Below are 25,263 nucleotides of genomic sequence, written 5' to 3' on the forward strand. Positions count from 1 at the left end.
CCGGAAGGAGCGAGCCCTCGATTCGCCGCCGCCCCCCACGCTGACATGCAGCGGCGGTGGCGGGGGCTCGCAAGGCGACGAGGAGGCGCACGCGTCGTCCTCGGCCGCCGAGGAGCTGTCCCCGGCCCCTTCCGAGAGCAGCAAAGCCTCGCCCGAGAAGGACTCCCTGGGTAAGCAGGGCGCGTCACGGGCCGCAGGCTGGCGGGCAGGCTGGCAGGCCTGCCCAGCGCAGGGCAGGAGCAGGAAGCCAGGAGTCCGCGCAGCAGCCGACCGGCCTTGGCCTGAGCTGCAGGCAGCCTGACCTTGTGAACTTGCTTTTTAATATTTGGGCGTGGGGACGCCGTAAAAATTCATGTCCAGCTTAGTGCCCCACACCAAGACGTCCTCTGCGCTGGCCTCAGCTCACCCCGGCTGGGGGCGAGGATCCCGGCGAGCAGCCCCCCTCTCGTGCCTGTCCTCCGTGGGCCGGAGCACCCTCACCCGTGGTCTGGGCCCCGGCTGCGAGGCGCGGCCCACGCGGGGGAGGGGAGGGAGGGAAAGAGGCTCGCCCGCAGATAGCACGGATGTTTGTAAGGCATCCAAAATAAGCAGCCGCCAGCACCAATAAATAAGCCCATTAACCGGCGAAGTTCGAGTTTACGATCCCCCATGCTTTTTTCAAAGTTGCTGCAGGGGCGGGAATCCTTGTTGCGGGTAGAAGAAAGGCAAATCCGGCCTGGGAGCCGGGGCCCTGAGCTGAGAGGCAGAGAGGGACCTTTTCGCTTCCCCTGGAACTCAGAGTCGCCCAGACTGCATGTCCCTGGCTCCTGGAGAGACGTGAGGGCAGCAGGCCCTTGACCCCAATCAGTTGTTTTTTTTTGTGCCTTCCCCAAGTCCCAACTATGTCGGTCTTCCTCTCCTCGCCAGGCCTTGGGCAAGGAGGGGGCTGCAGTGAGACACAGCTATGCTGCCCACCCCCCTACCAAGTAAGCACCCCGGACCCCAGGCTGGGGGGCTACAGGAAATGCTTGTATGTCTTGGGGCACAACTCAAAGAAAAAAATAAGGCATTAAGTTCAAGGTATACAGGCCTGTCCTCCCAGGCCCTTCGTTCTGCAAGCACCTGGCAGCTTTGTGCTAAAACAGGTGTTGGAAAGAAGTGGATGAAAATGTGAATTGGGAGGGTGGGTGTAGATTGGGGGCCCACTGGATTTTGCACGTTCCTTTTGGAGGAACTGCTCTTCCTGGGCAAGCAAGCTAACGGGGAGCGGGGAGCATACCTCTCTGTGTGTGACTTAGGGCATCCCTCTTGTGGAAGAGGCGGCCCAAATTCACCCTGGTAGTCAGCCCGCATTGCCTCGACTTAACCTTCTCCTCTTTATTCCCTTAAAATGCCAGGCAATACCAAAGGCGAAAACGCAGCCAACTGGCTCACGGCAAAGAGCGGCCGGAAGAAGCGCTGCCCCTACACGAAGCACCAGACGCTGGAGCTGGAGAAGGAGTTTCTGTTCAACATGTACCTTACTCGAGAGCGGCGCCTCGAGATCAGCCGCAGCGTCCACCTCACGGACAGACAAGTTAAAATCTGGTTTCAGAACCGCAGGATGAAACTGAAGAAAATGAACCGAGAAAACCGGATCCGGGAGCTGACAGCCAACTTTAATTTTTCCTGATGAAGCTCCAGGCAATGCCGTTTCGTTTTTGTTTGTTTTCCCCCCCTGCTTCCAGAGAGCCATTCTCCTCCCTCTGTCTTCGGCCTCTTCCCAGGAACTCGCACCTGTGCGGGCGCCCGTTCCTCCCTCCCACACTCGCCATTTCGCTGGCCATTACATCAGTGCAGGGCTGGTTTGTTCTGACGTTTTGTTTCTTTGTCTGTTTGCTAGGTGCTGGTTTTTTGTTGTTGTGTTCTGGGGGAAAAGCCATATCGCTCTAAAATCCTACGTAGATAAAGATTGTCCTAAGTGTCAAGTGCGAACTGGGATGGTTTGTCGTCTGGATGACTCCACTGCTCAAAATGGCCCCTGTGCTCCCGGTGGAGCTGGTTTCCTGCGGGGGGCCGGGCAAACCCAGCCGGAAGGCCAGGTCCCATTGTAGGCGCTGAGGTGTCTGGCCTGAGGTCAATGGTGCAAGGAGCCACCAGCAGGCTCCCGGGCCTGAAGTGTTGGGCTGTGTTTAATCAGGGGATCCAGGCCCTGGGTTTCTTTTCTCTTTCTTCCTTTCTTCCTTGGCAAAGAGAAGGGCTTATGGGCATGGGCATACAGGTTGACAAAAGGGCTTGACTTTGGCTGATTGGAACATGGAGGGAGTCAGGAAGATGAAATTTTCCTTCCTCTGTAAGATATCCCAGCTTTAAAAGAAAGAAAGAAAAAGAAGAAGAAGGAAAAAAAAAAAAAGACCAGGATAAGGAAACTCCTCTTCCAGTTTGTGTAAGGTCTTGCATTGTGGGACTAAATTATTTCCCCTTCCTCTGAATTTCCATATCCTCTGGCTATAGATAAATAATCTGATGTAGTTCTGTTTATACATGTGGATTTAGTGGGTTTTTGTCATAAAGTAATCGTTACCACTGGTAACACACGACAAGCACACCACACTCTCCCTATCTTGTGGAGGTTTGTCCCCCCCCTTTTTTTTTTCTTCCTTTTTTTTTTTTCTTTCCAAAATTCATGGAAGCCGAGGAGGGCTGGGGCAAGCGGAATAGACTAGAGAAGGGAGACATTGTTTGGTTTCCTTTATACTGTGAAGTTACATGCATAAAAGGGTCAAACCTGTAGGTGCAGAAAAAGAAAAAAAAAACTATAAATGCAAATCTGTATAAATGTCTATTATTATGAAAAATTGCCAATCTTGTTTTATGCAAATGCATTCTATCGTTATTATAAATGTTAGTTCTAGCTCTATTTACTTCTAATCTTAAATCAGAATAAATTAATATTGTAATGCTGCTGTGCGTGGAAAAAAAAGATGATGTTTATGTTCTTATAGAAGAATAAAGCTGTGGAATGAAGCTTTTTAATTTTACCTCTTTTTTTGCCTTCTTATCTTCACCTTCCACTTTATCCCGTCCACCACTTTTACAACAGGAGGACTAGCCCGCGCCCCCTGCAATTACTTTAGGCATCTATTTAAATATTACCTAGACAGTCGTAATTTGTCTGGGCCCTATAGCCCTGGTGCCGTAAGGTTTGTCGGCTTTTGTTCAGTTTTATGACTTGCTAGTATATCTGGATTGTGGCTGTCTTGGACCGGTGGTTTCAGTGGAGAGAGGAGCTTCATAGACAGAGGAAGCCAAACAGGATTTCTTTCGGGAGCCCCAGGGAGGCTCGCACAGGCTGGTTATTTTGTGGGTCCCCTGGTCCTAGATGACCCCCAGTCTAGGAATCCCGGGAGCAGGCTGGGCCCACAGCGCCTCACTAGCGTCCGAGGCAGCGATTAGGTAGACCGCGGCCGGGCTGCCTGGACCCCCCCCCTCCCCCAGCACAGCCTCCCCCACCTGGTCGCCCTCCGCGGGGCCACGCGTTTCCTGCTCGCGGGAGGTGGGGGGAGGCGACGGCAGGGGGGAGGGGGCGCGGGAGCGCGCGCCCCGGCTGGCTGCCTGGCTGGGAGGGAGAGAGGGGGAGAGCGAGCGGTGGGGAGCGAGCGCGGGAGGCCGAGACCAGACAGGGAGCCGGGCTCGGGGCTGTCCCTGGCGCTTGTGAGTCTCCCAGGGCTGCCGCCGCTCGGCGCCCGCTTGCTGAGCTGCAAGATTTGGGGAACCAGCGCGCACACTGCTCGCTCTCCTCGCTCTCTCCCCTCCTATTTTCCTCTCTCGCTGTTAACTTACTTCCCTCCCTCTCCAAGGTTTACCTTACAGGGGCCGGTGGCTTCTCCCTCCGTAATGCCTTAGCGGCAGCCCCGGACACTGGCAGCGGCGGGCGCAGGTTGGCGAGGGGCCGGGCCGGGTGCGATCGCAGGGTTCTCCCTTGGCGGCGGCGGCGGCGGCGGCTGCAGCGGCGGCGGCGGCGGCGTCGGTGGCGGCGGCGGGCAAGCACCAGAACTGGTCGGTGATTTAGGTAGTTTCCTGTTGTTGGGATCCACCTTTCTCTCGACAGCACGACACTGCCTTCATTACTTCAGTTGAAATCGTCTCCAGGTACCTGTGCGCGCGGAGGCCGGGCCGGGCGGGGCATCCAGGCTCCGGTCGTGCCAGGCCTGCGGTGGCAACCTCGGCTTTCCCCGCGCAAGAACCTCGTCCCTGCTTCCTTCTCAGAGCTCTGGCAGGCTGCTGGCCTCACCCCCATCTCCACCTGGCCCCTGCAGGTACGGTCAGGTTAGCTGAGCCTTAGCGGACGCCGGGGGCGTGGTAGGAATTCTGGGCCCGGGGCCATTCAAGGTCAGGGGCGCACACTTCCATCCCGAGCTTCTCCGGCTCCTGGCCCGTGCCTGGCCCGGGACCCCGCCATTCCCCTGCAAAGCCAGGGCAGCATCAGCCCCAATGCAGGGCAGGAAATAAGAAAAGATCCCTTTGCCAGTGAACACTCCTGACCAACTAGAACGGACAAGGCAGACGGGCTGGCATCCTGGCCCTGTCACTTACCCTTCTCTCTTGTAGCCGCTTTCCGCTCCCAGGAGTCGCCGTGGACTCTTTCCTTCCCTCTTTCCTCTTTCTTCTCTACCCTCTTTTCTTTACTTCGTCCCTTCTTTCCTTCCCTTTTCTTCAATTTTGTTTATTTTCTTTGATCTCTCTGTCCATTTCCCTCCCTATCTCCATTTCCTCTACCCCCCAGCTCTTCCTTCTGGAGGGACCTAGGGCTGGCTTGGGAAGAGCCAGGGTGGAGGCTGTCTTATTTTTTTTCCCCTCTCTGTGCACTCAAGTAGAGATCGTGTTCTGACAAGAAAGGGTTCGCTGGGGCGTCTGTCGCGGGCTGTGGATCTGAGCGCAGACACGGCCTCGGTTATGATCACGACCGGATGGCGGCGGCCTTGCGTTCCTACTCCGTCGGTCAGCAACAGCAGCCTGGGCGATCCGATGGGGGAGCATTCCCGAGGTTTTTGCAAGGAGGCCTTCGCCAGCTTCCCTGGAGGCCGGAGGCTGGGACCTGGGCTGAGGCCCAGCCAGGCTCTTGGAGGGCACTCTCCGGAAGCTTCCTGGGCTCTCGGGCCCTGCAGGTCTCAGCTCCGGCTTTAACCGCGATAAGGGGGCCTCGCCAGGGCAAAGACTGGCTGCTTGCTTGCCAGTAGCTTCTATCAGGTTCAGAGTCAGGGGATGTTGGATATGGCATCCTTGTGCAGAAGACCGCTGGAGAAAGGGACCCTTCTAGCAACCGTGTTTCAAATAATAGGGGAAAGGAATTCTAAATTCCTGAACCATTGGAATACAAAGTTGAGTCCATATTCCAAGTTGTGCTGGAAGCCAGGCGGAGGAGTCTCATTTTTACTGGGAGCTAAAAACAACCTCCATCCCTCTCCAGCCCCCCACTCGCACCGCACGTGGGGCCTTCAGACTGCTTCCATCCAGCAGTACTGCTCAGCTTTGGGCCCAGGCACTGTTTTCACTTCTTAGCCCCGGTTCTGGGTCCTGTTATCTGAAAGGACCACACGGTGTTACCCTCAACTCCTCTGTCATTTTCAGGACCCGAGTATTGGATTTGTTTTGGAGGCCAAGGTTTTAGAACTCTGGGCAAAAAAATAGTTTGTAACCACTCCCATTTATTCTTTCTTTATGCACACACAACCCCTTTTACTTCCAAAGTGAAAGCAGACACAAAAACCTGCATGGTCTCTCCTCAAACCTCTGGGCTGAGGAGGGATATTTTTGGTTTGGGGATCCTGCCCCCCATTTTAGGCACCAGTGAGGATCAGTTAACACTCAAGCCCTGCTAATTACTTAGTAGCTGTCCAATTTTGGGGGGCTAAGGCTATTTAAAGGACGGCCTTTCTATTTAAAAAATACTATAAATAATTCATGTCTTCTCTGGGTACAAAAAAAGTGGAAAAGGCAGCCCGTTTGCAGACAATTACAATTAGGAGCGAAGGTTTCCTCCGGGTTAATTTTCTTAATGAAAATCTCAGAGGTTCCCCAAACTGCGGGATATTTGGGGCACCTTGGGCTGTGGAGGGGATGGGAATAGCCCGGAGGACTTTATACGGGAAGGACAAATATTAGTGCGGGAGGGAACTGAGGTGGCCAGGACCCCCTGGCCAGTGGTAGGAGTTTATTGTGTTGGTCACTTCCCTCTTCCTTCTTCCGGAGAGGGACCCGGTTGGTCTCCCTGTGGCTTTTCAGCTGGGGGGAGAGCCTGACATTTGAAGGTCCCCATTGAGGGATAGGGGTGTATCAGGGTTTGGGGAGGGGTTACTGGGACTGTTGGGGAGATTGAAGGCAAAAAAACAAGAGATGGAAGCAGCCCAGTCCACCCGCCCGCCCTCGCCGCCAGGGAAGTGGGCTAATGAGAAACACACTCTTGCAGGCACAGTGTTCACACGTGAATTTAATTACCCCGTTTTTAGGAGTCGCTGCTTTCCGTTTGTATTTGGTGGGTTTTTTTCTTCTTTCCAATTAACAAAGAGGCTGAGGCCGTTTAATTTACCCCTGAAAGGCTCTGGGGGGTGAGAAGCACCCTCCTCAATCTGGCCAAGCTGAGGGATGGGATTAAAGTCAATGCCCCATGCCCCTCCTCGGTTAATTTCTGGCCCTGGCCTTGAGCTGTGGCCGCCTCACGTTGGGTCTTGTAACTCCGCTGAGCCGCCCGGCTGCGTGGGTTAGCCAGGCGGGCCGCCAGGGGCAGTGGCCAGGAAGGGAGGAAGGAAGGAAGGACAGAAGGAGGGGGCCTGAAGGATTCATACTGGGCCCGGAGGCCAGCCTCTCCCGAGCGGGCCTCCTGGCTACTGAGCCGCCAGGTCTCTTAGGCCGAATTCGCCTGTTATGCTGCCTCGCTGCCTCGTAGGGTTTTTTTTTTGTTTTTGTTTTTGTTTTTTTTTTTGTTTTTTTTGCAGCTCGGGTTAGGGGAGTGCGACTAGCAGAACTCAGCATTAGAGCCTCGGAGGTGGGAGCACGGGGCTGGGGCGCCAGCTGTGTCCAAGGGAAGGGGGGGTCATGGAACGCGCGGCCCCAGCAGGCCCCCAAACACTGGGCTCAGCGCTGGCTGGCTGCTCCCTGGTCGGACGCTCGCTGGAGACTCAGCGGTACATTGGGAGCTGCCTGGACACCCTGCGATCCGGTCAGGCCGACCCCAGGGGCCCTCCATAGGCTGTGTCCTCCGGGCGGCCTGTCCCTGGCCAGCGCGCCCGGCAGGGCCCGCGGCGGCTCCGTTTGGGACGCTACTGCGTTGAATTTGACTTTCTGAAGCCGTCCCGGGTAAACTCGCATCTCCGGGGACTGCGGGGGATTATTTACAGGGAGCCCGCCAACCAAACACAACAGTCTAATTTAACCTTTCCAAGTCCTCGTAAATTTTTACAACTGGGAGCCACGGCGAGGTAAACGAATCTGTTGGTCGTTCCCAACTTCCCACCAGCCTGTGTGGCTTCTGAAACAATAACTCCTTATGAAATATAAATATAGATTTAAATACAGTAGAGCGAGAATGCGATTTGGCTGCTTTTTTATGGCTTCAATTATTGTCTAATTTTATGTCGGGGGGCTCTGCCGGCCGCACTCGCACGCGGGGCCCGCGCCGGGCTGATGGCGTGATTAATTGTGATATAAAATAGTCCGCTGAAGAAGTGTGTGTCTGGTGGTGGCGGCGCGAAGGGGAGGGAGTCCAGACGCAAGGCCAGATTTGATCTTTTAATCTTCGTTGGCCACAATTAAAACAAACCCGATCGTTGAGCGCTGCGATCTCTTTGCATAAAAACATATGGCTTTTGCTATAAAAATTATGACTGCAAAACACCGGGCCATTAATAGCGTGCGGAGTGATTTACGCGTTATTGTTCTGCTGGGCGGCCACGTGACGCGCGTGGCCAATGGGGGCGCGGGCGCCGGCAACTTATTAGGTGACTGTACTTCCCTCCCCGGTGCCACCAAGTTGTTACATGAAATCTGCAGTTTCATAATTTCCACGGGTCAGGCCGGCCGGCAGGGCGCGGGGTGCGGCGATGGCCACCACGGGGGCCCTGGGCAACTACTATGTGGACTCCTTCCTGCTGGGCGCTGACGCCTCGGACGAGCTGGGCGCGGGACGCTATGCTCCGGGGGCCCTGGGTCAGCCCGCCCGGCAGGCGGCGGCACTGGCCGAGCACCCCGACTTCAGCCCATGCAGCTTCCAGTCCAAGGCGGCGGTGTTCGGCGCCTCCTGGAACCCGGTGCACGCTGCGGGCGCCAACACGGTGCCCGCGGTCTATCACCACCATCACCACCATCCCTATGTGCACCCCCAGGCGCCCGTGGCGGCGGCGGCGCCGGATGGCAGGTACATGCGCTCCTGGCTGGAGCCCACGCCTGGTGCGCTCTCCTTCGCGGGCTTGCCCTCCAGCCGGCCTTACGGCATTAAACCTGAACCGCTGTCGGCCAGAAGGGGTGACTGTCCCACGCTTGACACTCACACTTTGTCCCTGACTGACTATGCTTGTGGTTCTCCTCCAGTTGATAGAGAAAAACAGCCCAGCGAAGGCGCCTTCTCCGAAAACAATGCTGAGAATGAGAGCAGCGGAGACAAGCCCCCCATCGATCCCAGTAAGTGTCTCCTCCCTCCAAACTGGCTGCCGCCTCCACGCTGGCCACCCGGATCTGCCAGCCCGCCAGCTTTCTCTGGAGCCCGCCTTTGCACGCCTGGGAGCCTCCCGAGCAGAGGCCCGGAGCCAGAAGTTGCTGTTTGGGATGCCTCGGACGGAGGCCCCAAGTCCACAGCACAGCGCTTTGACAAGCGGCCCGCTGGGCTGGGGGGAGGAGGTGGCTGCTATCGAGAGAGGGGGCGGGGCGGGTCTGCGGGCAGCGCCAAGACCGGCCACCCTCTCGCTGCTGCCCCGGACCAGGACCGAGATCCTTTGGGCCGTTCTTCGAAAGCAGCGTCGCAGAGTCTTTTGTGACTAAATTATCCCCGAGCGGTGGCTGCCTGCCTGCGCCCGGACGCTGGGGAAGACGGGCGGCCGATTCCCTCCACCTCTTGTCGTCAGCCGGTGGCGGTGTAAATCCTGCCCAAGATGGGGCTGCAAGCTACCGGGCCATGAGGGCCCCCAGGCCAGATTATTCTAATAAACTGGAGAAGTGATCTTAGGGCTTCTAGGGGCCGAATATAGGCCTGCGCGCTCCCAAGGCCTTCCAGGGTCAAACAAGGAGTGGGGAGAGTAGAAGGAAAGGTGGGGAAGGGAGGACACAGAGTTATTGCGAGGGAGCAGAGAATATTAATCTTGCCACGCGAATACAGGGCAGCATGGTTTCCCCCTGCCTGGCAAGAAGGAGATCTGTTTTCCAATTTCACTCATCACACAATGTTCTGGAAGTGGGTGGGGAGAGGAAAGAACAGGAGCACCGAGGAGGAGAAAGGAGGGCCTCTGAGGGGAGGGGAGCGGACATTTTACTGCGCGCAATTGTAAGTGACCGTCCCCGCTTCTGTCTGCCAGGGGTCCATTGTGTCCCAGGCTCTGCCGCCTTCCCTAACCAATTCAGCAGCATCCTGCACGGTGGCCGGTGGCCGGAGGCCCCAGGAGATCCCCCAGCCCCCAGCCCAGGTGGTGGTGGTGGGGGGTGTGCTTCTCCTTCTAAATCCCATTTCTCTCCCCCCGCCAACCCCCGCAGGCAACCCGGCTGCCAACTGGCTCCACGCTCGCTCCACGCGGAAAAAGCGCTGCCCCTATACTAAACATCAAACGCTGGAACTGGAGAAAGAGTTTCTGTTCAACATGTACCTCACCAGGGACCGCAGGTACGAGGTGGCCCGACTGCTCAACTTGACTGAAAGGCAGGTCAAGATCTGGTTCCAGAACCGCAGGATGAAAATGAAGAAAATCAACAAGGACCGAGCAAAAGACGAGTGATGCTACTTGAGTTCATTTCGGAAAGCAGATGGAACGAGAGGGCAAGAGAAAGGACTGCCTGTCCCCTTCTCCCACCCCCATACCACCCAAGCCTCCAGCACCCCCGCACAAAGCGGCCAAACTCCAGGCCTCATCTCTCCCCCTGGCAAACCTTTCTCAGGCTGGCTCCTTGGCCTGCCGCTTTCATGGAGGAGGTATTGTAAGCTTTCCATTTTCTGTTAAGACAAACAAATAAATAAATAAAAAGAAGAAGGGGGCATTAGCGCTGATGGCTGTGTGTACGCTACCTTGTATATATTTTATAAAATCTACCTGTTCCTGACTTAAAACAAACAAACAAACAAAAAAAAACAACTACCTTTTTATAATGCACAACTGTTGACTGCGGGCTGTATAGATTTTAGTCTGTGTAGTTAATTTAATTTTTCTCTTTGTTCGGCAGAGCGATCTGCCCGATACTTGAACACTGTGTTTTATTGTGGTAATTATGTTTTTGTGACTCAAACTTCTGTGCTGGGTGACGCACCCGTTGTGATTGTGAAAGATAGAATTCAATTTGAACTCAGGTTGTTTATGAGGGGGAGACAATTGCATAGAGTATAGCTCTGTAGTGGAATACGTCTTCTGTATAACTAGGCTGTTAGCCTTTGATTGTAAATTAGCTGTAAGGATTTTTCAGTGAAATAATTTTTTTTTTTAAAGAAAGGGTTCTCTGGGATGCATAGATTCATGGTTTTCTCCACTTTTGAAATCCAGGCATTTTAGTTTCTACATGCTCTATAGACCTGTCTGGTCCAGTGTATATAATCCACATCTGAAAGAAAAAGCAATCAGACCAGCTTGAGTACTGTGTTTGCACCAGACAAACAGGGAGGAAATTCGGAGCTATACGTATGTGCAGAAGGTGACTACCTATGGTTTATGTTTAATTTTAACGGGGAAAGTGATACTGTAATGGAGCTAATTTTATTGATAATAAATTATGCATTGTGAAACTGCCAGTGGGCTACGGTAGATTTGTATTCTTGACGAATCTGGGGTTTCCGTTGGGGGCTGAACATACACTGTATATTTTGCAATAGTTACCTCGAGGCCTACTGACCAAATTGTTGTGTTGAGATATTTAACTTTTTGCCAAATAAAATATATTGATTATTTTATTTTTTCGGGTCAGCTCTTTGCATCTTCTCCTGGGGCACGGGGGCCTTGATAGTCTCTGGGTGGGGCCCTGTGGGGTGGAAGAGGACAGAACCTCCATTTTGTTCTGCGGGGCTTTGGGGAGCTGGAACCTACGGCAGAGCCACGGGCTGGCCTGAGGGCTCGCACAGGCCGGCTGCTCAGCAGCCCCAACAGCGGAATAAAGGAGGAAGGCGGAGGAAAGCCGGGGAACACGGGGCGGCGAGGCCGGGTCCCCCACTTTGTGTCCATTTGCCAGAAGGCCAGGAGGTCTCTGAGGAACTGGGCTGGCATCTGGGGTATCGCTGGCCAGCACCACTCTTCCATCTTGGCGCCCCAAGAATTGCCCAAACGGAGACTGCTGGGCCTACCCTGGTGGGGGGTGGGGGGGCGTGGGGGCAGCGGGACCATGAGCTGAGGGCCTGCTTTCTAAAGAGTCTCCGAGGAGGGAAACCGGAGCCCGATCGCCCCAACAACGTGGCTTCGGGAACAGATGTTTGGGAGCTCGCAAGCTCTCGGGAGACGAAGGCCTGCGCCCCTGCACCCCCACCTCCTGCCGGGCAGGAGGCCCGGGGGTGCTGGGCCCTGATCCGCGCGCCCCTCCCCGAGCACAAGTCCTGGCAGAGGCAGGGCCCAGGCAAGCGAGGAGCCGGAGCGCCATAAAAGAAAATGAGGGCTGTTACTGTTTATGGGGTGTAAAGGGCTGCGGGGGAACGGCACAGCCTCGGAGCCCGAGCGCCTTCTAGATGTGACCGGAGGGTTCGGCCTCATCTCCCCCTTTTCTTTTCTTGCTCCCCGCCCCCCTACATCCCCCGCGACTTCTGCAAAGGTATCTGGATTCGGACACGTAAAAGGGGAACCAGGGCGCCGCGCCAGGGGATGGGGCGCCCCTCACACCCCCACCCCACCCCCACCCCGCCGCCAGGTTGGACGCCCTGTGTTGTTGCAGACAGAAGGGACTTCAAAGAATGGGCACGCAGGGTGCGCCATAAAGGCCGGGTCTGCGAACCGTCTGGAATTCGGCCCTTAATGAGTTTACAACTGTCCAGCCCCAATTAAGATTTTCCACCAAAGCCCTTTCATTTGTTTGCTCTGTCTGCCGCCGATAAAGCGGTTGCGGAAACAGCTCTCTTTTATGGGCACTGCCCTCTCGGCAGCGCAGATTCCGGACCCACGCAGACCCCCCGACCCCCCCTTCCCTCGGGACCCGGCCTCGCGGGCTCCGGGAGTGGGGCGCCCGGCCCGCGGCGGTGCCGACGAAGTTCAGGCGCGGCGGCGAGGGCTGCAGTGCTGCGGGACGGCCAGCAGATGGCAGTGTGACTCCACGCAAGAGGCGCCCACGCCGCCATCTCCCGCCGCCGCCGCCCTGGGAAGTTCCTAAGATGTCGACTTGACGCGAGCCTTTCTGGAACCGGAGCCCCAGATCTGAGTGCACGGCGGCGGTGTATTTTCCCGTCCTGCTCCCACCAGGGAGGATGCCTCACTGGGAAACGAGCGAGCGGCGCGGCGGGGGCTCGCGGACCGGCCCCCTCTGGCCCCCTCCACCGCGGGGGCCCAGCCCGGCAGGACTGCAGCTCCCGGCGCGCGGACCCTCCTGGGGTCACGGTCTCCAGCCCCGGACACGCCTGGGTGCAGCGCGCGCTCGGAGAACCCGGCTGACCGGCGGACAGACACCGGGACTAACGGCCTACCGCCCCCCTGGACCTGGTGACCCCCCCAGAGGGTGTGCAGAGGGCGCAACCGAGCCAAAGGTCCTGGGGCCCGGGAGACCCCCAGAGGCTGCGCCCTGGCAAAGGTCCCGAGGAGTCAGCACCCACGGGTGAGCCAGAACCCGGGGACTTGGCTGCCTTGAATTCGTGACAATAAAATTAAGCGGCTGGAAATGGGGGGTACAGACATTCTTGGTCTGTCTAGTGTAGGTCGGGCGGCCGAGTTGCCTAGAAATGGGCATCCTTGGGGACAGACCAGGCACTGCTTTGGTTATTCTAAAATAAAGGTGATGTTTAAAAGAATTAGAATAACACCCTAGCTCCAGAATAGGCGCTCACGTCGCGAAAGCCGTTCCTGCTTTCTCTCGCCGCTGAATTTCCTGGACAGTGGAGATACTGAGGCTGCTCTGGCATCCTCTGCTCAGGAGCCAGGAGGAGGGAGGGGACCCCATCAGGCCCATCCCGTCCCCCACCCTCGGGGAGAACCTGCCCCTCCGGAGCCTTCCAGGAGGCACCCCGAGAGCTCGGAGCAGCCCCGGGTGCAACATGGTTTCCCAGAGAAAACGCAAAAGCAAACAGGACTCTCCGAAGAAGCACCCCCAGCCTGTGAACACGGCACCGGCGCGTTTATTTGGATTGTAAGAGTCTCTGCCAAGCCCACAAAATGTTTACAGCCTGCATCGCCGGCTGTACACGCTATAAAACGGGGGACTGGATTTTGGCTGACATCTCTCCGGGGTGTTCCTCCCTCTCCCGCGTGCTCTCTGTCTATACACACACGTTGGCATTACAGACACACGCCTTCATTACATTTCATTATATAACCCGGTGTCTCGCAGCAGCTGATGGCGAGGAGGGTTTTATAACTTCCCAAGCGCTGTCTGTGGCCGGGCATCCCACAGCAGATGGAAAGGTCGGTTCATGTCGCTACAGATAAATGGCAAAGGAGCAGGTCGGTGGCCACTGCTTCTCTCCCCAGGCCCCGGAGCCCAGGTAGGTGCAGGCCGGGGTATCTCAGAGGCCTCCTGCATTGCCAGGCGGAAGGGACCTCTCTTGCCCTTGGCCTGCCGGTGGCTGGGAAGTGGCTCTCCCAGCTCGGCTGCCCTGCCCAGGACTCGCTTCCCCGGAAGCCGCCTGGACGAGATCCCCTGGCAGCCCCAGCTCCTGGGCACTCCTCGGGGATGGACCTGTCCCCCTGCCACGACTGGGGGCTGCTTACTGGACGGAGAGCCGATGCCCGGGTCGCTCGCAGGGCGCGGATAGAAACCGCAGCCGCAGTTTCTTTAGAGAAGCCGCAGAGTTCTGGCAGGCTCCACTCGCTGCCCGAGAGCTGGGTTTACATTCTTGGCTGGATTTAAATGTTGGGGACAATCCGATAACAAGAAGTCGGGGAAACACAGATTGCTTGGCACACAGGGACCCACCCCCAAGGCGGCCGAAGCCCGAGTCTTTATCTAAGGACAGCGGGGCAAGGAGAACCCCGTCTTCACGTGCCTGTTTCGGCAGCGTCAGGAAGTATTTCTGTGACTATGATCATGAATAACCCAGGGCAATGGTGTCTTTTCAGCCAACTATGTAGGAAACCAATGGCTCAAGAACACGCGGGTACACAGGCCTTTTGGCAAGCCCGGCTCTGCCTGGCCTTTTCGTTTTAAAAGGCTGCCACTGGAGGCCGGAGGGGAGGGAGAAGCCAGAAACGAAAGGGAGGTTCCAGCACCCGCGGGACTTGGCCCCGTTGGCTGACATGGGTCCAGAGAGGCCGGGGCCTTGCGGGGAAAGTATCCGGATCCTGCCTGGCCCAGGCAGAAAGGCAGCGTGTCCTGCCGGGACCGTTTGGACTTGCCCGAGACCGAGACAAACGCAGGCAGAGAAGAGCCTGTGGTGGGGACTTTCAGAGCTCGCTCCCCGCTCTCTCTGTCGGGTCAGCTCCCTCTGGGCAGGTTCTACTTGAAACGCCATTGCTGCTTTAGCCACTCGAGTCTAGACAGACAGCCTTCTGCGGCCGGGGTCTTTCTCCTTGCATCTTGCTGTGTCACTCGAGGAACAATTTATTGGTCTAAAGCAGTCTAATTCCTCCTCTTTGATCTCCTAGTCCCCTTCGTGTTTGTTTCATCTTCCTTGAACTTTCTGAGGTTTTATTTCCTGCCAGAAATGGATACTATTTGGAATATTTGTGTTTTCTTCCCTTCCTGACGTATCCTCTCCTTTCCCCAAGCAAGACAGCTAGCATCCTATTCTGCCATGGAGGGTACCCCGGATATCGCCCCCCATGGTCCCTGTACCTCCAGGGAACACCACCCTGACCCCACCTGCACCTACAACCCCCACCTCCCCACCCGCACTGGGTCATCCACTAGGCCAGAGCTGGGGCTCCTTCGCATCAGGGTCTGAGCCCTCCGCCGCCTTTTGTGCTCCCAGGACCCCCTGAGAGGGTGTGGTGAACCCGGGCGGCCTGGACCCTCAGAAAGTGATGGGAAGCGCTTTGTGCAAGAAGAACCAAACTCTATAATCTAGAGGAGAATTTCCGGGGCAATTCCATTGTGAGGTCGGGTTTATGGTGTGCAATAGAGCTGAGCAGTAAAAGGCGTCCTGACCTGCCGGCCAGGCTCCCAGCTCGGCCTGGGCAGTTTACGAGGCGTTTAGGGGGAAGGCTTCGCCCCATCACCCTCAAAGGAGCGGTGAATGGCAGGGACTTTGGCTGTTCCAACCCTGCCCAGGGGTTGGAGGCTGAGGAAGGTAAGCTCCACGCATAGGGGGCCTGGATGGGAGGGAGTGTGACTACTGTGCTCTCCACTCTTGGTGAGCTGATCTTGGGAAAGGTGAAGCAGCCAGAGCTGGGTGGCCTTCGGGAGGGCAGGGGTCTCCAAAAGAAAAGGAGACCCAGCGTGGGCTGCAGTCCCCAGGTGCTTGGGCCTCCCTCTCTCCTCCCCAAACTGGCTCTACAGCATCTATTGCTCCCAGCCACTCAGGCCCATGAGGAGCGGTAGGAGCGCAGGGGTGGCCACAGGGAAGGCTCCCAGAAACCTCAGGATACAAGTGGTACCCGGAAAGCTGGAGGGCCTGGGGCTCCTCCAAGCTGGGGGAGACTTGGTGCAGCCAGGGAGAATCCAGGGTTGCTGGGTGGGGGGACAAAAGAATGCCCATCCGTTTCTGGGGCTGCCAGAGGCCAGGCAGGTGCTCAAAGCGAAAGCACAGAGCCCGAGGGGCCAGCAGTGTCCAGGAGGAGGGAAGGGAATCCCACGTTAGTAAATCTGTTGGCGAATGAGGCTCATTAACAGGTAAATACTTCGCGCTTCCTTTAGGGCGGATAAACAGTGCGCCCTGATTAAGGAAAGGAAGCCCGGAGACCTTGACTTTATTCGAACCACATGGTTCCAGTCTGCAGTGGCCTTCTCGCTGCCGTTGGAAACGACGCTGCGCCGGCCCCGTCTGAATCCGATTTCTAAGTCAGCCCGTTGCCCGCGGGACCTGGGCGGGAGGAGACGCGGGCAAAGAGCCGATTCACCCAGCGCAGAGACTTGCCCACGGGGCCACTTTGGGGTGCGCGGGGTGCAGACACCCTCCCTGGGCGGGGTCAGTGGGCAGAGGACCCGCAGGCTTGGTCCAGGGTTCGGTCGCGCCCTGTCCGCCCCGCGCAGCCTCTGCAGGCCAGGCGTCCAGGTTGGCGGCGGTCAGAAGGGCCCCGCGGAGCCGGGGGTCCTTTCCCCGCAGGACGCGCCCGGCCGGCCACGCGCGGGCACATGCGTGGGCTACTCGTTGGAGCCCTTTCCCCTTCCATTCTAGGCGGCCGCGGGCCCCGCGGAGCAAGACCACCTGTGAGGGCTGCGGAGATTGGCGGAGGCGGTCATGTGGGCGGTCACGTGCTGCGGCGAGCTCCGTCCAAAAGAAAATGGGGTTTGGTGTAAATCTGGGGGTGTAATGTTATCATATATCACGCTACCTCGTAAAACCGACACTGAAAGCTGCCGGACAACAAATCACAGGTCAAAATTATGAGTTCTTCGTATTATGTGAACGCGCTTTTTAGCAAATATACGGCGGGGGCTTCTCTGTTCCAAAATGCCGAGCCTACTTCTTGCTCCTTTGCGCCCAACTCGCAGAGAAGCGGCTACGGGGCGGGCGCCGGCGCCTTCGCGTCCACCGTGCCGGGCTTGTACAATGTCAACAGCCCCCTGTACCAGAGCCCCTTCGCGTCCGGCTACGGCCTGGGCGCCGACGCCTACGGCAACCTGCCCTGCGCCTCCTACGACCAAAACATCCCCGGGCTCTGCGGTGACCTCGCCAAAGGCGCCTGCGACAAGGTGGATGAGGGCGCGCTGCACGGTCCGGCCGAGGCCAATTTCCGCATCTACCCCTGGATGCGGTCTTCAGGTAGGCGCAGCCGCTGGGCGGGCGGCCGGGCGGCCGGGCGGCTAGGAGCCGGGAGCGCGGGGCTGGAGCGAGCGGGGCTGGGAGCCTGGCGGCTGCGAGCGGGCGGGCGGGAGGCCCCCTGACTTCTGGCGGCGCTGCCTTTCTGGTTCTAATTAGAGTCGAGGCGCCATAGCGTGGAGAACCCGTAGCATTGTATGTAAATGAGGCTCATAAAACTTTTTATGGCCCAATTAATGGGTTCAATCCTCGTAAATTTATTTAACTCCATTTGCCTTGGAATTTTAACGTTCAGTTTGTTTGCTCGCGATTCTCTCTCTTTCTCCCTCCCTTGCCCTTCTCTCTCTCCCTCCTCCTTTTCCTTTCAGCCTGGTTTTTCTTTCTCAAAACCTGGGAGAGCCGAACCCTTCAGGGCCCCTGGCAAGCCCCCGTGCCAGGGGCCATCTAAAGGCTGGGCTGGAGGGCTGGAGCGGGGACAGAGGGTCGGAGTGACCTAGGAAGGTCCCGGGATGGGGGCGCGGGCTGCTAGGGAAGAAGGGGGCCCCTGGAGTGTGGGCTGGCTAGGGTCGCCTACTGGCCTAGCCAGTCAGAGAAGCGGCCCCACTGGTCTTTGAATGGCCAAAGCGGGGCGTCTCCCACTTGCCCACACTCTATATTTACAATTTCCCTTTGTCAGGGGGAAGCAGGACATTGTGAAAGCCTAGCCGGCTGGAAAGCGCGGTTGTAAATTGGGGATTCTGCGCCTTCCCTCTTCAGGGAGCTGCCTGCGCGTCTGGCACGGCGGTTGGGGTCTTCCCCTCTCCGTCTCGCTCCTCCCCCAGCTCAGAGTGGGGCGCAGGCAGAGGGGAGCGCGCCCTGGGTCCGGCCGGAGGAAGGGCCGAGCTCTGCGTCAGTGGCCTGATGAAGGCACTGTCCTGACTATGGTCCCATCCGTTTGTCTGTCCATGTGTCCGTGTGTCCACACGTCTGCTTGCAGGGCCTGATAGGAAGCGGGGCCGCCAGACCTACACGCGCTACCAGACGCTGGAGCTGGAGAAGGAGTTCCACTTCAACCGCTACCTGACCCGGCGCCGCCGCATCGAGATCGCCCACGCGCTCTGCCTCACCGAGCGCCAGATCAAGATCTGGTTCCAGAACCGCCGCATGAAGTGGAAGAAAGAGCATAAGGACGAAGGTCCGGCGGCTGCTGCAGCCCCCGAGGGGCCCGTGCCCGAAGCAGCAGCCACCGCCTCCGCAGCAGACAAGGCGGAGGATGAGGATGAGGAAGAAGAAGAGGATGAAGAGGAGGAGGAGTGAGGGGCCGAGCAGGGCCCTGGGCTGCACCAGACAGTCCGGAAAGCGTCTTTAGAGACTCTTCGATTTTATTTACAAAAGTTGAAAAATAAAAAGAAAATGTAAAAAAAACAACAACAACCCAGTCCCCAACCTGTACCCCATCTACCCCATTATCCACTCCAATTCCCAACTTTTTTGGACAGCAGCCGCCTAGACTGGGTCCCCTTGGGGGTACCCTCTGCCTCCGAGGCCCCCCAGCAGACACCCCCCTCATCCCTAGGCCGGCTGGCTCTGCGCTGGCATGGCTAAAATACTACCTAGCACAGGCCTCAGAGAGAGGCACCCCAAACTACCTATGGGCCCAGCCCGGCGGACCTCCACTCCCAGGAAGCCCAGAGTGTCCCAACACTGGCAGACACCCGGCACCTCCCTATAGGCCAAGGACCTGACTCTCAATACTACCTACTTGTCCCAAACTACCTATTTTGTGCTCGCTGGCTCGCCTGCTACCTAGTGCCGGCCCCTCCCAGGCCAGGCCCCTGCTGCTTGTGGCTGGCAGCCTTTGGGGTCCCTGAGGCTATGCTGAGAAGGTGCTGGGGTCCGGGGACCAGGGCATTGGCTTCTATTTAAATTGAAAAATAATATATTTATTCCAAAGCATTCTAAGTGCTGCAACCTAGAATCCCTCTTTTCTGGCCTGGATATTCCAAGTTCAGGCCGGTCACCCCCCACTTCTGGAGGGGAGCATTCCCAAGCTAGCTGCAGATTTCTGAGTTAGCTGCTGCTTAGTAGGACCGCAGAGATGCTCCCCGCCTCCCCGCCCCTGTGTCCTACTGCCCAGCCGTGTTGAATATGTACACCCTGACTTTTCCTACAATAGCAAATATTGTATATTTGAATAAGATTTTTTTTGTCATTTATATGGTCTTGGAGCTCATTTGTAAGGCGATGTCTTGACTTGGGAAGGATGTGTTAATGGGGTGACCATGTAGCATGGTGTGTTGTCTTGAGCTAACTATAGCAGGTGGGGAGAGCCAATGCCCTCCCCAATGCCCTTCATCTCCGTGTTGTCCTGCGTCCCCCTCGTCCCTCTCAGCTCTAGCCTCGGGTTCCAGGAACAGGAAGGTATGCTTTCCGTCTTGCCCAGCTCACCGTGTTTTATGTAACAGAAAAATAAAGATGCTTGATGACAAAGAAATGTGGACTCCTTTATCTGGGGAGGGAGGTTGGGGAAGAGGGTCATTATGGCCAGAGAGCAAGCCCTGATTCTGTGCGTGTCCAAAGGGGCTTTAGGGAAGCAAAAGTGGAAGGACAAATAGGGTCCAAGTGTTGGACGTCCGTGAATTGGTGTGTATGTGTGTCGAGTTCCTTTTTGTCTGGGTTTGCATAGGTATGTGTGTAGCTCTTTTTGTATATCTATTTCTGTATATGTGTGTGTGTATTTTTATGTCCACAATTATATGTATTTCTGTGTCTGTAATTGAGTGAACGTGATTCTGTGTGTAAATAATTGCGTGTATTTCCGTGTCCATAACTGAGTGTATGCGTTTCTGTGTGTCCGCAGTTGTATATGTGAATTTCTCTGGGTGAAGATTTTTGTCTGGTTTGTGTGTGTGCCCACAAACATCTTCCAGATACCCTGAAAACGGAATCTTCGATGGGTACATTCTATTCTATGAACCTTCCTAAAAACCTCCATAAATTCCAAGAGCAAATCCAAAATCCAAAATCCGCTCTTTCCTCTAAGGCTGCGGGGTGGGCTTGCAAAGGGCTGTCACCCTGCGACTGATCCCGAGAATTTTCCATGAGCACTGAACCTGGCGCCAGGCTAGGAGGTGAAATTCAGGGCTTCTGACGCGGTCCCCCACCCCGTATTCAGGCTAAGCGAGGGTTGCTCGGAGCCCAGCAGTGCGGCTGAGAAGGGGCAGGGGCAGGGCCCGCAGACCCCACTGCTAGCCTGGGCGGGGGCGCCTGGGTGCGGGGAAGGATGAGGGGCTGGGGAAGGGGCAAGGGGCGGTGGGGACCGCAGAGAACAGCGTGAGCTGGGGGGTGGGCGAGGACCTCGACTGCAGGCTCCTGCCTGGGCTGGGCCCCCCTTCTTATTGCTCTTTGAATAAAACCTGGCTCAACTGCGTCTGTAAAACCTGCGGCCCCAAGTCGGGGCGGCTTCGGTGGTAAGATGGCGCCGGTGTAAGAGCTGCCTCCTCTTAGAGATGGGGAAAGGGTCATAAATCCGTTGTTGTTTATGAAAATTTACAACTTTGCAATACAACTTTTATGAGTTGTTCGGCCCTTCCATTGGCCGTTGTCGGTCATGTGGATGGGAACCGTGAACATGAACTTTTTTTATAATTTCCCTTTGCAAGATAGAGCCGCATTTCTTGTGTTCCGCTCCGTCCTGCCTGCTTCGGAGCTCTGTCTTCCTGCCGGCTCGGCTGCGCTTTGTCCGGCGATGGCGAGCGAGGCGAGGCCCCGGGCTGGCCGGGCCCGGCCGTTCCCGCTGGAGGTGGGGTGCGCCCTGCTCCCGGCGCCGCGGCGGCCTCTTTGCAACTCGCAACCTGGCTAATTTCCTGCGTCCTCTGGCTCCAGGAAAGAGGACGATTCGTCTCCCCGGGCTGCCCCAGCGACAGCTGTCAGAGGGGCAGGAGCTTCTGGGAGCCGCCATCTGAAGGTGAGACATGTGGGGAGACAGGAGCAGAGGTGGTGAGATGGCACCCAGCGCAGGCGGCCTGGGCGAGGGCACCCAGGGTGGCTTTGGAGAGGGGCATATCACCCACCCTCACCGGTTCACATCCGTCCCCTCACACACGACAGCTCCCCACCACACACACACACACACACACACACACACACACACGCTCGCACTCCCTCCTCTCCTGGCTCCCGGTGGCAGCGGATGCCCGCCTTTCGCCAGTGGCACCGCGCCCTGGCACGGGCGCACAAGCCCCAGCTCCCTCCCCTGCCCCAGCGACCTGGCCTAGCCCCAGAGGAGGTGGCCCTGCACCCTGCGCTCCCTCCCCCCACCCCCGCCTCTCGGGTTTGGATTTTTTTTTCTTTTTTCATTCATGACCCAATTGGTTCGGTTGATCCCCAAGAACTGGGGACAGTTCCCGACCTGGAAAGGTGTGACGAGACGAGGGCCAAGTGCCCGTATGGACTGGCGTTTTAGATGAGCACAGCGCCTTCTATTCCCTGGGATTTGGTTTGTGGAGAGAAAGGTGGAATGAGGGGGGTGGAGGATAAGCAAACAACTTACTAATTCGGCCAGAGTCCTCTGCTGAGCGACTGCTTCCCTCCACGCGGTTTTCCGAGGAGAGAGGTGTCAGGAGCGCAGGGAGAGGGAAGAGGTGCGCGGGTGGGACTCTGTGTTGGAGGAGAGGATGGGGTTAATGTCTGGGTGCTGCTTGGCGGGAAGTTTCGGTGGAGTGATGTTATTGCGAGGGGCAGGGGCCGCAGCGAAGGTTGAAAGGAGGACGCAAACCAAGGCTGGGCGATAGGGGGACCCCCACCCACCGACCTCGGCGCCGCGGAGCCGGCGACCACCGGCCCACCTTCGGGAAGCGGGGAGGGGACTGTGGAGCCTCCCGGGTGGAGGCGCGGAGGGAGCCGCGGGGTTCGCTGTACGTCGCGCGGTGGCACAGACCCGATCACGGTTGGGTCTGGGTGCCTTGTGGTCGGATTTGCCCCGAAAGCTTCCTGGGACAGCAACCAGAAACCGCCCTGAGGCTCTGGGCTCGAGTTCTTTTTGTGTTTGGTTTAGGCTGTTGATGTTTTCCCATCTGAAGAGACTACCTTGGTGTGCGTTAGATAATGGAGAGGGGGTCGTGGAGGCCCGGGGCGCCCGCGGGCACTGCGGGTGCATTCAGGGTGCACTCGGGGAGGATAAAGCGGCGCATTTGCATCGCAGGGCCGCGGGCGGCCTGACTGCGGCTGCCGCGGGCCCATTATTTATTGCGCCCGAGCCCGGGCGGCTCGCTGCTGCCACGCTGTGGCCGTCGCCGGGACCGACGCAGCCGCAGCCCCGCGTCGTGCAGCCTGGCGCGAGGACTGCTCGGGCCCCTCAGAGATTCCCAAGCAGGCCGTGGAGAGGGGGGCGAGGGAGGACTTAAGGGGCGGTCTCCCAGGGCCTGACTGGCCGGGAACCTCCCCCGTCTTGGCCACCTGACAGGAGCTGGACGCCCGACTAGACTCGGGTCCCCCTCCCCCCAGCACCATGGAGACTGGTTGCACAGGCCGCCTGGCACGTCATGGCTGCTTCTGTCCAAACTGCGCGTCCTAAGGCGCCCTGGGGGCGCACGCTGGTTTGGGGAGCTCAGCGCTTTGGGATTCTGAAATCACAGAGACCACTGGTAGCCTGAGGCCTGCGGGCCCGGCTGACCCCGAGGAGGACTGGCTATGGCATGGAAGGCGGGCTTTGGGTCCAGGCGAGAGCCCCTGACAAGCACAGGCCGCACCTGTGTGCTGTGGGCTCTAGCCTGGGCTAGAGATCAGGGTGGAGGAGGTGGCCTTCAAGGTCCCCCCACACCGGCAGGCCAGGCCGTCCTCCAGGCTGGCCGAGGTCAAGGAGCTCAGTGGGCAGCCCAGGGAAAGGGCGGATTGTGGGGCCCTGCTCGCCATCCCGTCCCCCTTGAAGAGCAGCTGAAAGGTAAGTGGACTTTCTGTGTGGCTTTGACCGAGAAGAGAGCCCTGGTGGCCATTCTCACCATCCCAGTAAAGGCTCCCTCCAGTCCGGGGCTCCTATTCTTGCCTGAGTCTCTCTCTCTCTCTCTCTCTCTCTCTCTATATATATATATATATATATATAGTCACTGGTTGGAGAAATAGATTTGGGCAGCTGCCAACATGATATGTACCAGCCTTGGCTAACGTGTGGAGATTTTAATTTAATATATTTGTTCATCTTAGTGCCTATAGAAACTAGAAATATAATGTTGTTTTGTTTTGGTTTTTTGGCTCTTAGCTGAGAAATCAAATTCTCTTGTTGGCTGGGAGCATTATTAGATTGAGAATCCAGGTCAAACCATAACAAATAATAAGAGTAGTAAACTGCCACCAGCCCCAACATTGTGTGGAACCTGGAGGAATGAAGCAGAATTATAAATATAATCATTTATCAACATCTCCAAATGGTGTTTTTTTTAATATATCTTATATAATATCTTGCTTGAAATCACTGTCCTCTGGTGGTCTTATTTAAGAAACAATAATTCAAACATGATTTTCTTGGAAAATAGCTTTAAAAAAGAATTCCCTTAAAAATTCTTGACTCTTGAGTTTTTATTTTCGTCTGTCTAATCCTTTCCCTGAAGAAATGCAAGGGAAATGTAAATTTCTATCCTGTCCTGCCAGGCCCTTGTTTATATATGCAAAGGAGAAACTTTCCCAGCTTGGATTGACTGGGGCACACACAACCAGAAGGCGTCTGGGCACAGCCCCCAGAGGTGGGCAACAGCCGCTTTCAGGGGTACACGCTAGGCTCTGTGCACCTAACTAACCTGAGCCTAGTATTTTCCCCCCCAATTTTTTCCCTTTGGGGGAAGTAAGGGCAGGGGGGAAAAAATTAAAAAGCAAGGAAGAGATTAAGAAAATCGTTCCCAGATTCCTAAGGGGCATCACCACCCCCAAGTATGAACCCCATTCTCTGCATTTGCCAGAGTTTTACAGAGCTTATAATCACCCTCTGGGAATTCAACCAAATCATATAAATAGTGTTTCTTCAATCTCCACAGAATTGAGGATTTTAAAGCTAATTCAAGGGGGTTTTACAAGCCCCAAAAATACAGTCGTAAAAAATGCCATTGGAAACAATCCCATTTCACAAAATGAGTCTGATCCATGCGTTGTAAAAGTCAACTTTCTCCAAGGCACCTCTCAGGCGAGCGAGCGCAGCTCGGACAGGCTTTTCTCGTCCTGTCTGGGGAAGGCCAGGCCTGGGGCTGCCGTGAAAGCAATTCTGGCGATTTCCTTGAGCTCTCGAGACAGCTTGTCCCCGTTCCGGAGCGACTGTCCCCGGCAGGCCCCAGACCAGTCCCAGGAAAGAGGACACACCCCAGGACAGCGTGGGCGCCCCAGATACCAAGCACATCCATTATCCCGCAGCCTTGGGCCTAGGCGAGCTGCCCTCTACGAGCGACTGGGCCAGGGACCCTGGTCACCCGAACCTCTGGAATGAGGACAGAGATTCCACATCTGGGCCTGTCTCAGTTCGGAGCAGTCCAGGTGGTTTAGGGCGATTCCCTGGGCTCTGCGCGAGGGGAGCGGGTCCCGCGGGCGGCTGGCGGCAGAGCTCAGCCTCCAGGCCGCTGCTCCGCAGGTCCCTTTCGGGTAGTAACCAGTGGTTACAGGCCTCTCCGTTCCTGGGTTCAAAGGCGGAACGGGGCGCGCAGGTTATGGGGGTGCTTTGAGGCTAGGCAGTCGCTGGCCTTTAGAGGGGCGGGAGTCGGGACTCCAAGGAGTCGTGTTGTACGTGGGAGGAGGGGCCGGCGGGTAAGAGGCTACCTTTGGCCCCGTCCTGGTCGCTCCAGGTGAGCCTCCGGCCCTCGGCGGCTGGCAGGCCCGAGCCCTGGATAGGAGGGGGGATGGGAGAAAGAGGGGGAGGCAGTGGTTTCGCAGGCGCAGGGGTGCGGAGCGAGGCTCAGGCCTGGTTTCTCAGAGCCCGTCTCCAGCTCGGGACCCGCACCCAAGGGTAGGGGAGCGCAGGGGGAGGGGCAAACTCCACCCCGGCCGGGAGGGCCGGCCACGCAGCGCCCAGCCACACTCGTCACCGCCCCTCCGGGCGCGGGGCTGTCAGGGTTCCTGTT

The 25,263-nt window shown here is 57.1% G+C and overlaps 4 protein-coding genes across 5 annotated transcripts in view; all 4 read left to right on the top strand.

Moving 5' to 3' along the window:
• The window catches only part of HOXA10 (homeobox A10), a 6,763-nt gene extending 3,764 nt beyond the window's left edge, over positions 1 to 2,999 (top strand). Inside the window, exons 2-3 of the mRNA XM_014455923.2 lie at positions 8 to 170; positions 1,377 to 2,999. Coding sequence (XP_014311409.1) covers positions 8 to 170; positions 1,377 to 1,651 — 438 coding nt within the window. The 3' untranslated portion in view covers positions 1,652 to 2,999. The remainder of the gene's footprint in view (positions 1 to 7; positions 171 to 1,376) is intronic.
• A 3,953-nt stretch (positions 3,000 to 6,952) lies between these two features.
• Positions 6,953 to 11,099, top strand: HOXA9 (homeobox A9). The gene is made up of 2 exons (XM_006088762.3): positions 6,953 to 8,634; positions 9,697 to 11,099. The coding sequence occupies exons 1-2, from the start codon at positions 8,058 to 8,060 to the stop codon at positions 9,933 to 9,935; spliced, it is 816 nt and encodes a 271-aa protein (XP_006088824.1). The 5' UTR covers positions 6,953 to 8,057; the 3' UTR covers positions 9,936 to 11,099.
• A 4,882-nt stretch (positions 11,100 to 15,981) lies between these two features.
• HOXA7 (homeobox A7) lies at positions 15,982 to 19,661 on the top strand. Its single transcript, XM_023753838.1, has 2 exons — positions 15,982 to 17,191; positions 18,165 to 19,661. The coding sequence occupies exons 1-2, from the start codon at positions 16,813 to 16,815 to the stop codon at positions 18,482 to 18,484; spliced, it is 699 nt and encodes a 232-aa protein (XP_023609606.1). The 5' UTR covers positions 15,982 to 16,812; the 3' UTR covers positions 18,485 to 19,661.
• Positions 19,662 to 21,005: 1,344 nt separating this feature from the next.
• Positions 21,006 to 25,263, top strand: part of HOXA3 (homeobox A3) — a 45,175-nt gene continuing 40,917 nt past the window's right edge. For both annotated transcript variants that reach the window (XM_023753835.1, XM_023753836.1), the window contains exon 1: positions 21,006 to 21,134. The gene's annotated coding sequence lies outside the window, so the exon portion shown is untranslated. The remainder of the gene's footprint in view (positions 21,135 to 25,263) is intronic.

This window comes from Myotis lucifugus, unplaced genomic scaffold, assembly GCF_000147115.1.
Source record: "Myotis lucifugus unplaced genomic scaffold, Myoluc2.0 scaffold_52, whole genome shotgun sequence".
In the NCBI taxonomy this organism is placed as follows: domain Eukaryota; kingdom Metazoa; phylum Chordata; class Mammalia; order Chiroptera; family Vespertilionidae; genus Myotis; species Myotis lucifugus.

Excerpts from the sequence above, each read along its gene's own strand:
- HOXA9 (XM_006088762.3), top strand. The coding sequence starts at position 8,058 with ATGGCCACCACGGGGGCCCTGGGCAACTACTATGTGGACTCCTTCCTG. Across the intron at positions 8,635-9,696 it reads CAAGCCCCCCATCGATCCCA|GCAACCCGGCTGCCAACTGG; the intron begins GTAAGTGTCTCC and ends CAACCCCCGCAG.
- HOXA7 (XM_023753838.1), top strand. The coding sequence starts at position 16,813 with ATGAGTTCTTCGTATTATGTGAACGCGCTTTTTAGCAAATATACGGCG. Across the intron at positions 17,192-18,164 it reads CCCCTGGATGCGGTCTTCAG|GGCCTGATAGGAAGCGGGGC; the intron begins GTAGGCGCAGCC and ends GTCTGCTTGCAG.